At 40.2% G+C, this 13,358-nt stretch overlaps 1 protein-coding gene across 2 annotated transcripts in view; it reads left to right on the top strand.

Annotated features, from left to right (window-relative positions):
* CD2AP (CD2 associated protein) overlaps positions 1–13,358 on the top strand; it is a 78,585-nt gene that overhangs the window by 22,346 nt on the left and 42,881 nt on the right. Inside the window, exon 2 of one of the 2 annotated variants that reach the window (XM_085057010.1) lies at positions 121–281. In XM_085057010.1, the coding sequence (XP_084913136.1) occupies positions 121–281 (161 nt within the window). Of the gene's footprint in view, positions 1–120; positions 282–5,163; positions 5,274–13,358 lie in introns of those variants that run through there. The other variant, XM_085057011.1, reaches the window with a different exon arrangement.

Here is a 13,358-nt window from a genome sequence, read left to right as displayed (position 1 = left end):
TGAGGGAAATGCTTGTTCTTAGCATTCATTGGTAGGTCTGCCTTTTGAATATGCATGGCTTTCAAGTTGAATTTCCAGGCTTGGGTTGCATTCATTTTGCATTTTGTTTTTCTTTTTTAGTGGACTATATTGTGGAATATGACTATGATGCAGTGCATGATGATGAGTTAACGATCCGAGTTGGGGAAATCATCAGGAATGTGAAAAAACTGGAAGAAGAAGGATGGTTGGAAGGGGAATTGAATGGCAGAAGGGGCATGTTCCCTGACAATTTTGTGAAGGTGAGTTTCCTGCATTGGCTTGGTTTTACTGTGATGGTGTGGCAGGCTCATTGTTACTGAAATGGTTGGAATTCACATCAGTTGTATTTTTAACAGGGTGACTTTTTTATTTTAATGGGAAGACAGACTAGGTGATGTCTTCCCATTAAAATAAAGCATTTTTTAAACATGCTTTTGAAGATCTTTTTTTAAGTTCTGCTGTCTGTTCTGACTCACTTTAGAATTTCTTTTGGTCTGTACCCTTGCACTGTGTGTTCTGTCTGCTTCCTACTTCTGCACCAAGTTGCCTGTAGCCACAGTTATCTGCTTTAGTGGGATGGACTGATTGAAAAAACAAGACTATAAAAAAACCCTAAACCTACCCCTACAGAGGGCATCCGTTGTGAGAGAGTTTGGCAAGTGGGGTCACAGCTCAGTCAGCTCATCTATAATGAAAAGCTGCGTCCTCAGGCTGTACTGTGGGTGCTTCAGCCTGGATCAAGCTGCTCTATTTGAAGGAGCAATTCTGCCTTACCCTGGGCTCCCTTCACTGCCTTTTCTGTGACTCTGCAAATTCCTTGATGTAACACTTCCGTGTAGTCCAAATGAATGTAGATATTCCTGTTTCTTTTGAAATGAAACTAATTCTCTGCAAATCAGAACTGTCCAGTGTATTTTACTGTGATACTTTCATGTTGTTAAACCTAAGGGGATATTGGTCCAGTGCTATAAACACTTCTTTACAGTCGCTTACTTTAAATTTGACATTTTTTCTAAAAAATTGAAAAACCAAAAGTACTCATTTCTGATTTACTGTGGAGTGATTTAAGTACTTTCTTTTTAAAACTGATGGGAATAATCCTTCTCAAAGAGGGTCCTCTACCAAGGGAAAGTTTGTACGAATGCCTTTCACTTGTCTAACATTTTCAAGTTGATGATAGTTGAGTTCAAAGTCAGTTTTGCGGATTGAGTCCTGTATAAATACTAATTTCACCTCAAGTGGTGTTTTGATGATTATTGTGCTGATGTTCTTAATTAGCTCTCAAGTGCTGTATAGGAAGAAAGCATCAGACTTGGCTCTTTGCTGGTTTGTGTGTCATCAATTTGTCCTTCTCCTGAAGAGCAAAGAGGAGTTGAATGTGACATGTTTCTATGTTAATTACCAAACTTGTTGGGTGATTTCTTTCCCTCCTGCAACTGTGGCTTTTATAAACTTTGTTCAAAATTTTTTCCATCCTGGCATCTCAGCTGCAGGTATTTTTAACTCTCCAGCTGTTCATGTGTGCATGGCACGGTCAGATGTCCTGAATTACAGGGGACAGTCAGTTTTGTAGAAGGCGTAGGGGTTTGGAGAAGTAGAAGGGAAGCTGTGCAGAATAAAATTATCACTTTTGTTTCACGACAGCAGGGGTGAGTTGCCTTCTTGATGCTGGAGCTGGCTGCAGTTATGAGGTTGATCTTGGGAACTTTTCTTTAAGTTGGTATATTTAGGCTGCAAGGCTGTTGTGCAGTGATGAGATAATGGGAAAGCATTAATTGTTATGCAAGGGAAAGTTGTGTGTTTTCGTCATGGTCTGTTTGATTATAGTTTCTTCTTAAAAGTTAATTTACAGGTAGTGATTGTTTCAGAGACTATTTCTGGGAAAGCTGTTGCAGAAAGGTTTTGTTTGTTTTTTTTTTTCTCCTGCCTCCTCCCAGCCATTCTCATTATTTGCTGTAGTAGGGCTGTTGGATCATGCTGCAGGATCTATGGAATGCTATTTTGACCAGACTACTGCAAGTACTAAGCCTCAGCAACCATACTCAAATGCCCTAGCTTGGTCTGGTGTGCTGTTAGCAGCTGCAGGGTGTGGGTGACCTGCTGGAGGGAGGTGGAAATGAGCTGAAGCAGGGCTGGACTTTGGCCTTGTGAATGAGGAAGGTCCCTCAAGAAATGGATTTATTTGTTTGCTGCTGTGAGCAGTAGCTCACCACCACCACTGGGAGTGGTAGGAACAAAGAGGATGCTGACAAGGTTGTTGACAAGGTGTTGCTGACTTCTCATAACCCACCTGAAAGGGAAAGGAGCTTGAAGTTCAGAAAGAGGACAGAAATGTAACCAGAGAGGGCAAATTGCTGTGGACAAGACTAAGGATTCCACCAAGTCTTACACGTTTGGTTGCAAAATTCTGGAACTGTACTTGAATATTTATTCCTTCCTGAAAGGATCGTCTTACTCTTCTATTATAATTGCATGCATTAAATGGGGATTTGGCCTGAATGCATTATGTGGTTAAATCTGTGGTGGTTTTTGGTGACACACATATATACACACTGGTTTGTTAAGAATTTAACGGCGGTCAGGATATAGCCTCTCCAGACAGACTATGCATGGCAATCTGTGCTCATCTGGAAAAGATTAAAATTTGAAGCTGAAAGTGCACGTTATCCACTAGATTTGCCTTCATGTGAAAAATTTAAAAACATAATAAATATGTCAGATTAAACTGTGTGAAGATAAACAAGTTTTCTTTTTCAAATGTTAGCTGTTATTAGAGCAGATAAATTATTTTTTTAAAAAAAGAAGTACAAGCCTTTGATTTTCATCAACGGAAAGAGAACCGGGGAAAGGCTCTAATTCCAGCTAGTTTGTTTTTGCTAATTTTGTTCGTTTGTCTCTTCTTCATCCTGTCTGAGGGCAGGAAAAGAGCTTGTTGCCTGGGTGCCAGCTGCAAACTGTCCTTGGCCATCAGGCAGCACAAGGCTGCTTCTTGGCTGTTTGAAGGACAAGCGAAATGTGTACAGGAGGATTATTGCTGCATGCTGTCTGAATATGTTGGATGCCCCAGATTCAGACTGTATCCTCACTGCTAAAGCAGATCAGTCCCCTTCTGTTCCCTCCTTCTGGGCTCTGCCCATTCACTGGATTTACTGACATTTTATGCCACTTCTTGTGCTTTGACAAATGTGTCTTTTCTGTTTGAAGTATGACTAAGTGCTGTCAACTTCATTTTGGGTTGTTAAAGCAGGAAATAGATTTTTGATTGTCTTCCTTTTATTTATCAAGTGTTCTAACCATTGCAAAATAATTTTAAATTGTGGTAGCAGGTTTGTTTCATGTAGTGATAGCAATTGGGTCTTTGCTGTCAGAAGTGCACCACAGGAAGCTGAGACTGTGTTTTTAATTGGGTTAATTTGTTGTACAGTGTGGGTGAGCTAAGCACTGTGTGACTTTGAAATACTCCTATGGAGAAGGGAATTTATGGAAGCTTCCTCTGGATACTGATGTAATGCTGATGCTTGGTACCTTATAATATCATCTGGTAACTTTTTGGTTAGGTTTTATTGGTTTCTACCCAATCCTTTTGCATACTGATGGGGAAATCCTGGAGAATGATCAGAGCTTGGTGGTGCCTGGTTCCTAGTGCCAGCTGGGACCAGGATGTTTTCTATGAGCCCATCACTTGATGGGTTAACCAGCAGTCTGTGAGATGGTCTGTCCCAAAAGGTGCAGTTCTTGATGCTGACTTCCACTTGCATCATTCTGCTTTAAAAGGAAGAGAGCAGGTAGGCTCAGCTAAGGGGAAGCCCACAGAGCCTCTGAAACATCCTCAGGTACTACTTTGCAGTGTCACTGCATGGGATGGGGAGTAGAAGGTGTTGTAAAGGTTGGGAGGGAAGTCAGAAATGGCATGTCCAAAGCAGTCCTAACATCAGAAGATAGTGGTAAATGTATAGTTGAACACAAGTAGGTTAAAAAAAGGTAAAACAATTACACTGCCTACTTGAGAAGCTCATTTCCTTGAATTCACTTCTCAGTGCTGTGGCTTCCTAAAGATGTCCTGTCTGTATCTCAGGGCTGGATTTTGGAGTGTGCACATTTCCAGTGTTATTAACAAAACCTGGTGTGAAATTCCTGTTTGAACTCTGTGCATATCCTCTTTGAGGGGGGTTGAATTAGAGTTTTTATTTCTGACATTGTTATTGCCATTTTCCTGCTTCTTCCTGAATGGGCAATTTAGAATAAACAACTTTATAAATTCCTGAAAGGAATTAGCAATGGAACCTAGCAGACTTTTATTGTTTTCTTTGAGAGCAGCTTTTCCTTTCTAAAATCCATCACAGTGAAAAATGTGCACACATTGGTTTGTCTCCAGTGTAATTTAGAGAAGTGCATTAATGCTGTGAGATGGAATGTGTGAAGTTTTTTGAGATATTAAGGTGTGTGGAATGTGGAAGAATTTTTTGTTTTGAGTTGGGTTTTATTTCTGTTTGCTTCTAGACTTTATACAATATACAGGAACAGTTCTCTGAAAGTAAAGGTGAAGAGTCCCGGCCTCCCTTTCTTCAGGAAATCCCCCAGACCTCCCTCTCTCTCACTCCCAATGAATTTTAACTCCTTGTTTTTGCATTTACTTTGAAAAGATGGACTAAGATTAATTTTTGTTGATTTATTTGTTTTGAGTAGTTCACTCTCCAGACACCTGTTGTGTTGATAACTGAAAGTGGTGATTTGATGTTCATCCTTCTGCTTATTTTTTTAAGGCTTTTGTCCCTGCATAGCTGAGAAGTTTTTTTTTAAGAACCGCAGTTCCTTGTTTTATTTCATTTATTGCTATCTTAGTTTTGTAAATAGCTCTATTGTGAGTAATAGGCTTTCCATGGTAGTAAAACCAGTTTGATCATAAGCTCAAGGCAGTAACTCGGGTGAGGGAGGAGCAGTGAATAGATTAATCAGTAGCTTTCATTAGTTAAGGCAGAGAAGTTTTCCAGTAGGCTTTGGGGACATTGTGGTGAGCGAGCTGGACACTTCTCTGAGTGCCTTTGGGACATGCAGCACTTCAGCCTTGGAGCTGCTGCAGGGAGAGCTTCCTGCCTGCACAGGTGTGTGCAGCTGCTGCTGCTCTAGCCGAGCCTGGATCCTCTCCAGGTTAGCACGTGAACTTTGCTCACTGTGACATTTTTCTTCCTCCCCCTAAATAAAAAAACCCCTGCAACACTGGGCGTGTTCGAGCAAATATGTCCTTGGAAGTGGTAAGCTTGTTTTATTTTCCGTATGTTCTTAACATCAAATATTGTAGACAGACTTTGTGTTTCGGGGTTGTGAATGCGAGCAGCATGAATGTAAAAGTTACACTTGCAATATGATTTTGAGAATTTTTTCAGTTTATGGTGTAAATTCTTGGTCTTAGAACTGTTTGTGTAATAAAATTACTTGGATTTGGTTTAGCTTATGTCCCCTTCTGTAGTATAGAGAAATGCTTAGAAACTGCAGACAGCTACGGTGCTTGCAGCAAGCCTTTTTAAAAGGCTGATTTGTTTTTGGGTAATTCTTTCTGTTCAACTTCCCGGCCTGTGTGTTTGTGGCAACAAAACACAGCTCAAGCCTCTTTTCTTCCCTTTTCATCAGCCTTAGATGAGCACTTTAGGGTATTAGCACAGCTGACCTGCCTTCTTAAGCCTGTCTTTGCTGCCTCTGTCCTGTGTTCTCACTGGAGGGATGCTGCTAAACACAAGTGTGCTGTGAGCCAGTGAGAGAAATTTTGACTGAAAGTTCCTTCAAGCATAGCATCTTCCTTAATTCCTTTTCAAAAATAGCAAATTGACCTCACCCAGAACTTTAAACAGGAATCAGGGAGTCGGGAGGGATTGCAAACAAGACAGACTCTTCTGGTTTAGTTCTAACCTGGGCACAGTTAAAAAGTGTAGTAACATTAGTTAAAAAAGCAGATTGATAAATAAACTTTTAAGCAATGTATGTAGGTTAATTCATGTGCATTTAGTTTGAAGTAAGTAGGATGTATTTAAGGAACAGAATAAAGTACCTATTTCCAAAATGTTGATGCTTGCTCCCTTTAAGTATTCTGTCCAAAGTCTTTGCATCCAGGTAAGGCTTGGAGAAAACAAGATATACAGCAATTTATCAGTCCTGTTGGTCAAATGATACTTCAGTTTATACAGCCTTTTCCTTTGCTTTATTATTGTCTGGAAGAAACTGTCACCGCAGTGGGTTGTGCAGGGAGGTGACACTGAGTGCTCAGAGCAGTACTGCTTCCCTGGCAGAGTAGGCAGCCCTGCTGGTAAGAAGGTGATGTTTGCTTCGAAGCTGGCAGTTCTTGTTTCTCAGAAACAAAGATTACATGCAAGATTGAAAGCCATATTAAGTAATTTCGGTTTCAGTGCTGACTATATGAGAAGAGCTCTGGCTCTTTGTCTCCAGGCAAGGAGTGAAGCTAAGTGTTCAGGTTGCTGCTTTAAGACCTGTTGCCAATACTCTGGTGCCACCCATTGTTCCTGCTGATTTTTCTTCAGGCTTTTAGGGAAAATAGGGCCACTAGTGGACAGTGTCATTTCAGGGGGTACCTTGTGGGTTTGCCTGAGCTGCACCTGCTAATCCCATCCATTGGCACGTGTCTGCAATTTGTGAGAATGGTGGTAACAATTCCTGTGCTTGTGGGGTGAGAGAAAGGCCTCTGCTAGCCAGGTGTTTTGGCCTGAATAAACAAGGCAACAGTTTTTTCCCAACTGGAATGTCAAGGTAAATAGCTTGGGTGAGCCTTGCTTATGATGGGGAAACTATTGTTTCTAAAAACAATAGCTAAGAAAAATAAATCAGCTGAAAACCTTGACAGATATAACCAGTGGCATTGATATGTGAGTGTTTTTGCTGGGCTTCAGAGCTCACTATGGGTTATTCCTATTCTTATGACTTTTCCAGTTGAGTCACTGGATTGACTGCTTGGCTTGATACCCTGTGAGGTTGCTCTGTGGTGTATGTGGCATGAAGAGGGGAAGTCTGGAGGTGTATTTGAGTTTGCAGCATAGAGCTGCTGTTGCTGACACAGCTGTGCCCACACAGCCGTTCCTGGGCACCTGTGTGTCAGGTTGTATTTTCTTACTGTCACTATGTCCACACAGGAATTTTATTGCCATGTCAGTGTTGGTTGGGGATGTCTGAATTATTTAATATTCCAAGGCAGTATAGGTGTGTTCTTTGGAAAGAAAGAGAGTGGAAGTGAATTGACTATTTGAATTATTTATCTCGGTGGACTTTTAGATCTGAAATGTCACAGATGTTTTTCTCAAAAGCGAACTATTTAACTGCAGGAAGTTTGTTGAAATGATGTGGCCCTTTCCCTGTTCAAGATGAGCATCTGAGCTTTAAGATGGTGAAAAAAATCACCTGTCAAGAAGATTTCACTTTGCATTTGCAAACTGTTGTTTCACTGAAAAAGTCTGTGGCATTGTGAAGTCTTTAATGGCTGAATGTGAACACAGAACAAGGAAAACACTAGTGCTTCTTGTAATATTTAGTATCTTAACATATATATATATATATATTCCATATTTGAAAATACTGCATGTGAGAAATGGAAAGAGCTTCTAAATTTTGAAACAGTGGCAGCACTGGTGTGGAACTTTAGGGAACTTAAGGTGCTGTTCTGAAGGACAGCAGGATAAAGTATGATTAATATCCTGTGTGAATACTGCCTAAATGGTAATTATTCCCTCTGATTTGAGTTATCCAAGTTTGTTGATCATACCTGTGCCTCTTGTTTTTCTAAGTGCCCTGTCAGCTTGTGATGTTACTCTGTGGTAACTGCACACTCCTGGCTACTCCCAGAGCTGCTCTGATTGAGTTGTTTGGAAGAGCCAACAGGTTTATACATGTCCCTGTTCCTGTAATCACATGAAGCAGCCTGCTCCTTTGTCCTTCCTTATTTAGTTGTTACACTTGATTTGTGTGTAATTTTACAGTTTCCTCTCCAAGCACAGGAGCAAGACAACCATTCCCTGGCTGGAGGCTTCAAACAGGGTGTGCTCCATCAGAAGGTGTTTGCAGCCATCATTGAGTAAACTGCACAAGGCATTGCTGGCATCTTGGGCAGCAGTGACTGAGTGGAGTTGTGCAGGAACCTGACTTTTGAGTTTAGACCTTCCCTGTGTACAGAAGTCTAAAACAGAGCTATAAATATGCTGTATTTGGAGTTAGCATATGTAATAAGACCAAAGAGGTCTGTTATCCAGGAGCTGTTTGCTGTAATGCTTGTTACATCCCAGGAGGCTCTGGCTGTGCATTCCAGCCCTGTAATTTTAGTCCTTTGCCATATGTGTAATAAATCAATGTGTGTGTACACCCAGCACAGTTAATATTAATTCTGTTCTTTTGCTTTTGTATGAGGTGGAATGAAGTAATCTGAATGTGAACTTGAATCTTAAATCTGCACGAGGGTAGCTCATCTCTGGCCTGTCATCTAACATTTGCACCTCTTCTGAATTTTTTTTGGGTGGCTCATCATTTTGGAGAGGGAAGTTAACTCTCTGCTGTAGTGTTTTCAGTATTAAGTTTAGTTTCGAATGTATGTGTTCATTGAACACTGGCTTTATCCATTATTATGAGCTGATCTGAAAGTTTATTGTGATAAATATTTTCTAGGTTTAACAAGTTTTTTGGATGCTCTTCACTTCCTAAAAACAATATTTTGGTGTGTGTAGCTCATTAGCTTTGAACTTGGTGTAATAAGCTTTTGAATTCTTAGAAACAGATGGTGATGAGCCTGTCACGGAGCTGCTTACAAAACAGAAGCTGAAAGCAAGCTGCAATTTCAGTTAAAAATGTTAATGTATGACTCTTTGGTAAAACTTCATCTTTAAACCTTTTCTAATCTCCCCTGAGACTCCAGATTTATATTTTTAGCAATTATTTGACATCTCTTAAGTATTTAATTTTGTGTCCTAAGCAAAAGTTATGAAGGAATGTGGATGTGTCAGTGTTTTAACTTGTGGCCATGAGTGAAGTGCTCGAGGTTTTACAGGGAATGGAAAGAGATGGGTGCCTTGGAAAAAGGATGCAGGGAAGAAGAAATCTGAGTATGACAGGGTGGATACAGAAAGCCAGGATGATGGTGAGAAGGAACAAGGGATGTTCTGAGTTAAACATCCAAATGAACCTGTAGTGGTTACTGGATCCCACATTCCTCTGGATGAGCAGTAGAGGCACTTAAGTGGGAGAAGGGAAAGAAGTGTCTTCCTGCCTTCCCGTATGGGGGAAGCTGATAAAACACATGTGCTGTGGGAGCTGGAGCTCTGTCTTGCCCTCTGCCACGTGTGATTCCTGGTTTCATTGATCTAAAGCACTATTTTTTGGCTGGTGGTTGACAGGACATTAACTGTTATTCTATAAAACAATTACAAGAAATAGAATTAAATTTTCATATATGTATTTGTTAGCAAATGTAATAGAGAAGAAATACAGTCAGCATTTTAAAATGGTTTTATCTGGCTGCAAACATGGCAGCACCATAAAATATTCTTAAGGTGTTATTTTCAGAAGTATTTTAAAATGAACTTTTTTCATAATCAGATGGTTGGGAAACATTGATGTAAAGAGCTGTGCTTCCTCTTTAGTTACCCATATTAATTTAGGATTCCTTGCTCTGCTGTTGGTAGACGTGGTGAGCTGACTGCTGAGCTTTCCTGCATCTGGGCTTTGCATGTTTTGTTTTAGGTCTCGTGTTTTGCCAATATTAACAAGACTTCTTGTCAGAATCTGTTTGGACACTTCCATGACACAAAGTTTATAGGTATCTAGTTCTCCATGACAAAATTGAATTATTTATACATATCTATAAACTCAATGCATATATAATAGTATTTTTATAATCTGTATCAAATTCTGAAATTTCAAGCCTGCTTCTACATTACCTTTGTAGAGTGTTCCTTAGGTAGGAAAGTTCAGCACTTTGTCTGTTCTTGACCTTCAAGTATTTCAATTATTCCTTGACTCAGGTTTTAGCCTGTAAGTCTTCAGCAATTCAGTACATTTTTTTATGCTTCCAGGAGATGCCACTTACTCCACGTTGTATGTTGTGAGAAAGAAGTGGTACCTTGCCTGATTGATAATGTTTTTCTCCTACACAAGGAGACAGTGTGATTAAAAGATCTTTATTTAGAATAGGTTATAACACATGTAAAAATGTTGGCAGTTTGTTAAACTGTGTTATGTGATGTGGGTGTGGTTTAACAGAAAGCAACAAGTCAGATTATGAAGAGGCAGAGAGTGGTGCGACCTCAGTGTTGATTCAGTTTGATCCTGGGTCAGGACCTAAACCCAGTGATTTACTGTTAAACATTCCTTACTTCAGCCATAAATTAAGCCCCAAAAAATCAACCCATGACACGTGCTGAACTCTCCAGGAGGTAAGTTGTCTTGCAAAACAAAGGTTGTCAAGCTTGTCCATTATTTAGATAGTAACTGTTTTCATCTTTAAGGTGATTTGTTTCTATTTTCAAGAATAATGTTTAATCCTCTGGAAAGTCAAGGGCAGCCTCTGACCTTTCCCAGCCGAGCTGCTCTGTTGGGAGGTGGAACCTGCTCTGATCTCCTGAATACTCCAGGGAATGAGCTCAGGAGCTTCTCAACTATTTTGGTTCATACATTTTCTCGATGTTTGCCTTTAGTTCATGTAAAGTAATGAGACAGATAGGAATAGCTGCATATTACTCATCTTTCTGTGCCTTTATTAAATATTTTGCCTCTGGGCACCCACATTCAGGATGAGAAATCATGTCAGGGAAGAGGCAAAAATGAAAGGATATGGGATATCTAAGATTTAAGTGACTGGAGCTGTTAAGGCTGCCCTGTGCCTGCCTGTCTGTTGCTGTAACTAAAACTGGAAATGTGGTGCTTAAATAATTAGTTACGTGAAGATTTTTGTGCTCCAGAAACTGAGGTTTTGTTGCACTTGAACAGATTATGGATGACAATCTCTCTTCTGTAAGCAGCTATACAGATTTTTATATGTATTTGTATATAGTCACATTTCTATGTGTGGTTTTTTTCAGGAATGGGATTTTGCAGGCTGTGAACTTGTATAAACAAAATTATTGCCTGGAGATTTATCACAAGCTTCCAATTCCTCCCCCTCCCCTAAAATGACAGGTTTGATTCTGAATTACTTATTTTCTACTCAGTAAAATATGAATCATGGACTTAATTTGCCAGTCCATGGGTTCTTTATTGCTGTTCTGATGGGGAAGAAAAGAGAGGAGATAATGGTATGTGGAGGCTCAGACATTTATCTTTGTGTATTCTTCATCTCAGCTTCTTTAGAGATTGAGACCATTATCTGCTGCTTGAGATCTTGCTTTAAAATGTACTCAGCCACTAAGAGTAATGCACATTGGTTTTGCATAAACTGATGTTACAGTGGAATTAGTATATGAAGTCTAAAAATTATTGTTCTCTTTATAATGGCATATATAGGAGGAGATGGCAGCTGAAGCCTTAATATTTATGCTTGAAGAATCTAGCTAAGGATTTAGGTTTGCTGGATAGTGAACTTCTCTGTGCCCTATAATTCAGGAATAGCCTTCGTATTTTTATCTGCTGGCTTTTCAGACGATCTGACCTGCTTTCTGTATCTCCACTGCCTGGCTGATTTGACTGCTCTTGGCTCCTGGCGAGGGAAGTGGGGAGGATCCAGCTGTTCCTGCTGGAGCCATGGGTGGGCAAGCAGCTGATGGTGGGGAGGCTGCTGCCCGCTTGCCTCAGAAGTAGGTCAGGACTGCCTGCTTGTTTTCATGGGCATCATGAGGCTGTGGGTGAATTTACACATGTTGGATTTTTGTCTGCGTATAAAGAATAGTTCTTGCATCGCACTTTGCTGCAGCTAAGTGATTTTGAGATTTTTGTATGTAAGCATACAGATTTTTCTGAAGGATTGTTAAACTGTGACAGGTGCAATTAAAGCAACAAACACCAATTTTTTTTTTAAATTTTTTTTTTGCTATTGAGTTAAATTTATACTTGTTTTTTGCATATCAGCCCGTAGTGATTTTGTAAGTGTTGTGAAATACACGTTTAGTGGAGATTATGAAAACTTTAAACCTTTATGACTACTGCTGCAGTTTACAGCAGAACAAGTGGGTGGTTGCTTCCCAGTGGAGTGTGTTTTACGCCAAGAGACAGTCTGTATTGACCTTGTACTGCCAAGTCATAAATGCATAAAATCTGTGCTTCTCATGGAAACACTGACAAGCCTTGAACTCCAATGGACTGGCAGAAAAAAAAAAATTCCAGCTTCAGTTAATGTCAGATTTTCATTTTGGTTTTGCTGGCTGGCAGTGACATCATCTCAGACAAAGATGAAGTGTTTTGGAGCTTTTTGTTGGTATTGTCACTAAACAGACTCTTTGATAATTTGTATATATGAGGCTGACTTTAAAACCTACCAAAAACAAAGAAAGAAAACTGCCTTGTGAAGCAAATGGACAGGAGTCTTAAGTGTGTTCAGGCTGGGTACAGTGGTCTCTCAGAGGTGAGACCTGCAGGCAGTGTGCTGTTTCTCAGCCACTGAAGTTCACGCAAGCTGTTTGGGAGAGATGTAAGAATTGCAAACCCTTACAAACACTATTAATGGGGCATGAATTAATGTATGCATCAATATGTGTCTGTTTTCAGCTCTCCAGACTGTCTTTGTTTAGAAATTACTCTCTTTGTGAAAGGAGTCATAAGGATGATGCCCAGAATAGAATTGCTGGCAGGGGGTGATGAGTGTGTATGTCAGAGGGTTGTGATGTGTGCTTTTGAAAATGAGTTATGGAGCATTTCCCTGCTGTTAGAAGGCTGATGTTAACTAACTGCAGGGTTGTGGTGTAGTGGACTACATGCAGGTGTGGAGACCAGGGATTCCTGAAATTGTTTGTTTGGTTTAACTGTAATATGGTTTATAATGCCCCAAGGAAGGATAATTATTGCTGCAGTTCTTCTTCAACAAGGAGAACAAAAAAAATAGTGATTGCTTTACAAAAACTTTATGTAAAGGATAGCAGGTTAAATATGGAAAAAGCAGTTGCTGGCCTATCCATGCCTTGCTTACTAACCCCTTCCATAGTTCTTTGTCAAAACTAGATTTATCTCTGGCTGCTGTGGCAGAGCTCTCTCATGTGGTTGTTTTTTCTCTCCTTGTTGCAAAGCAGCTCCATGTGATGCTGCGTTCACAGTGCTTTCTGTCACACAGAGTAAAACATCACTGTCGACTCTCATTCAGACCTGGCTGGTACCAGTGCCTTGCCCATGTTTGCTCATTGTAAATCTGACAGATTTGCAGTCTCTCT

This window comes from Lichenostomus cassidix, chromosome 3 (assembly GCF_008360975.1).
Source record: "Lichenostomus cassidix isolate B80296 chromosome 3, HeHo_3.0, whole genome shotgun sequence".
NCBI lineage: Eukaryota > Metazoa > Chordata > Aves > Passeriformes > Meliphagidae > Lichenostomus > Lichenostomus cassidix.
The sequence above is the reverse complement of the archived record's forward strand: the minus strand, read 5'-3'. Positions and strand labels throughout refer to the sequence as shown.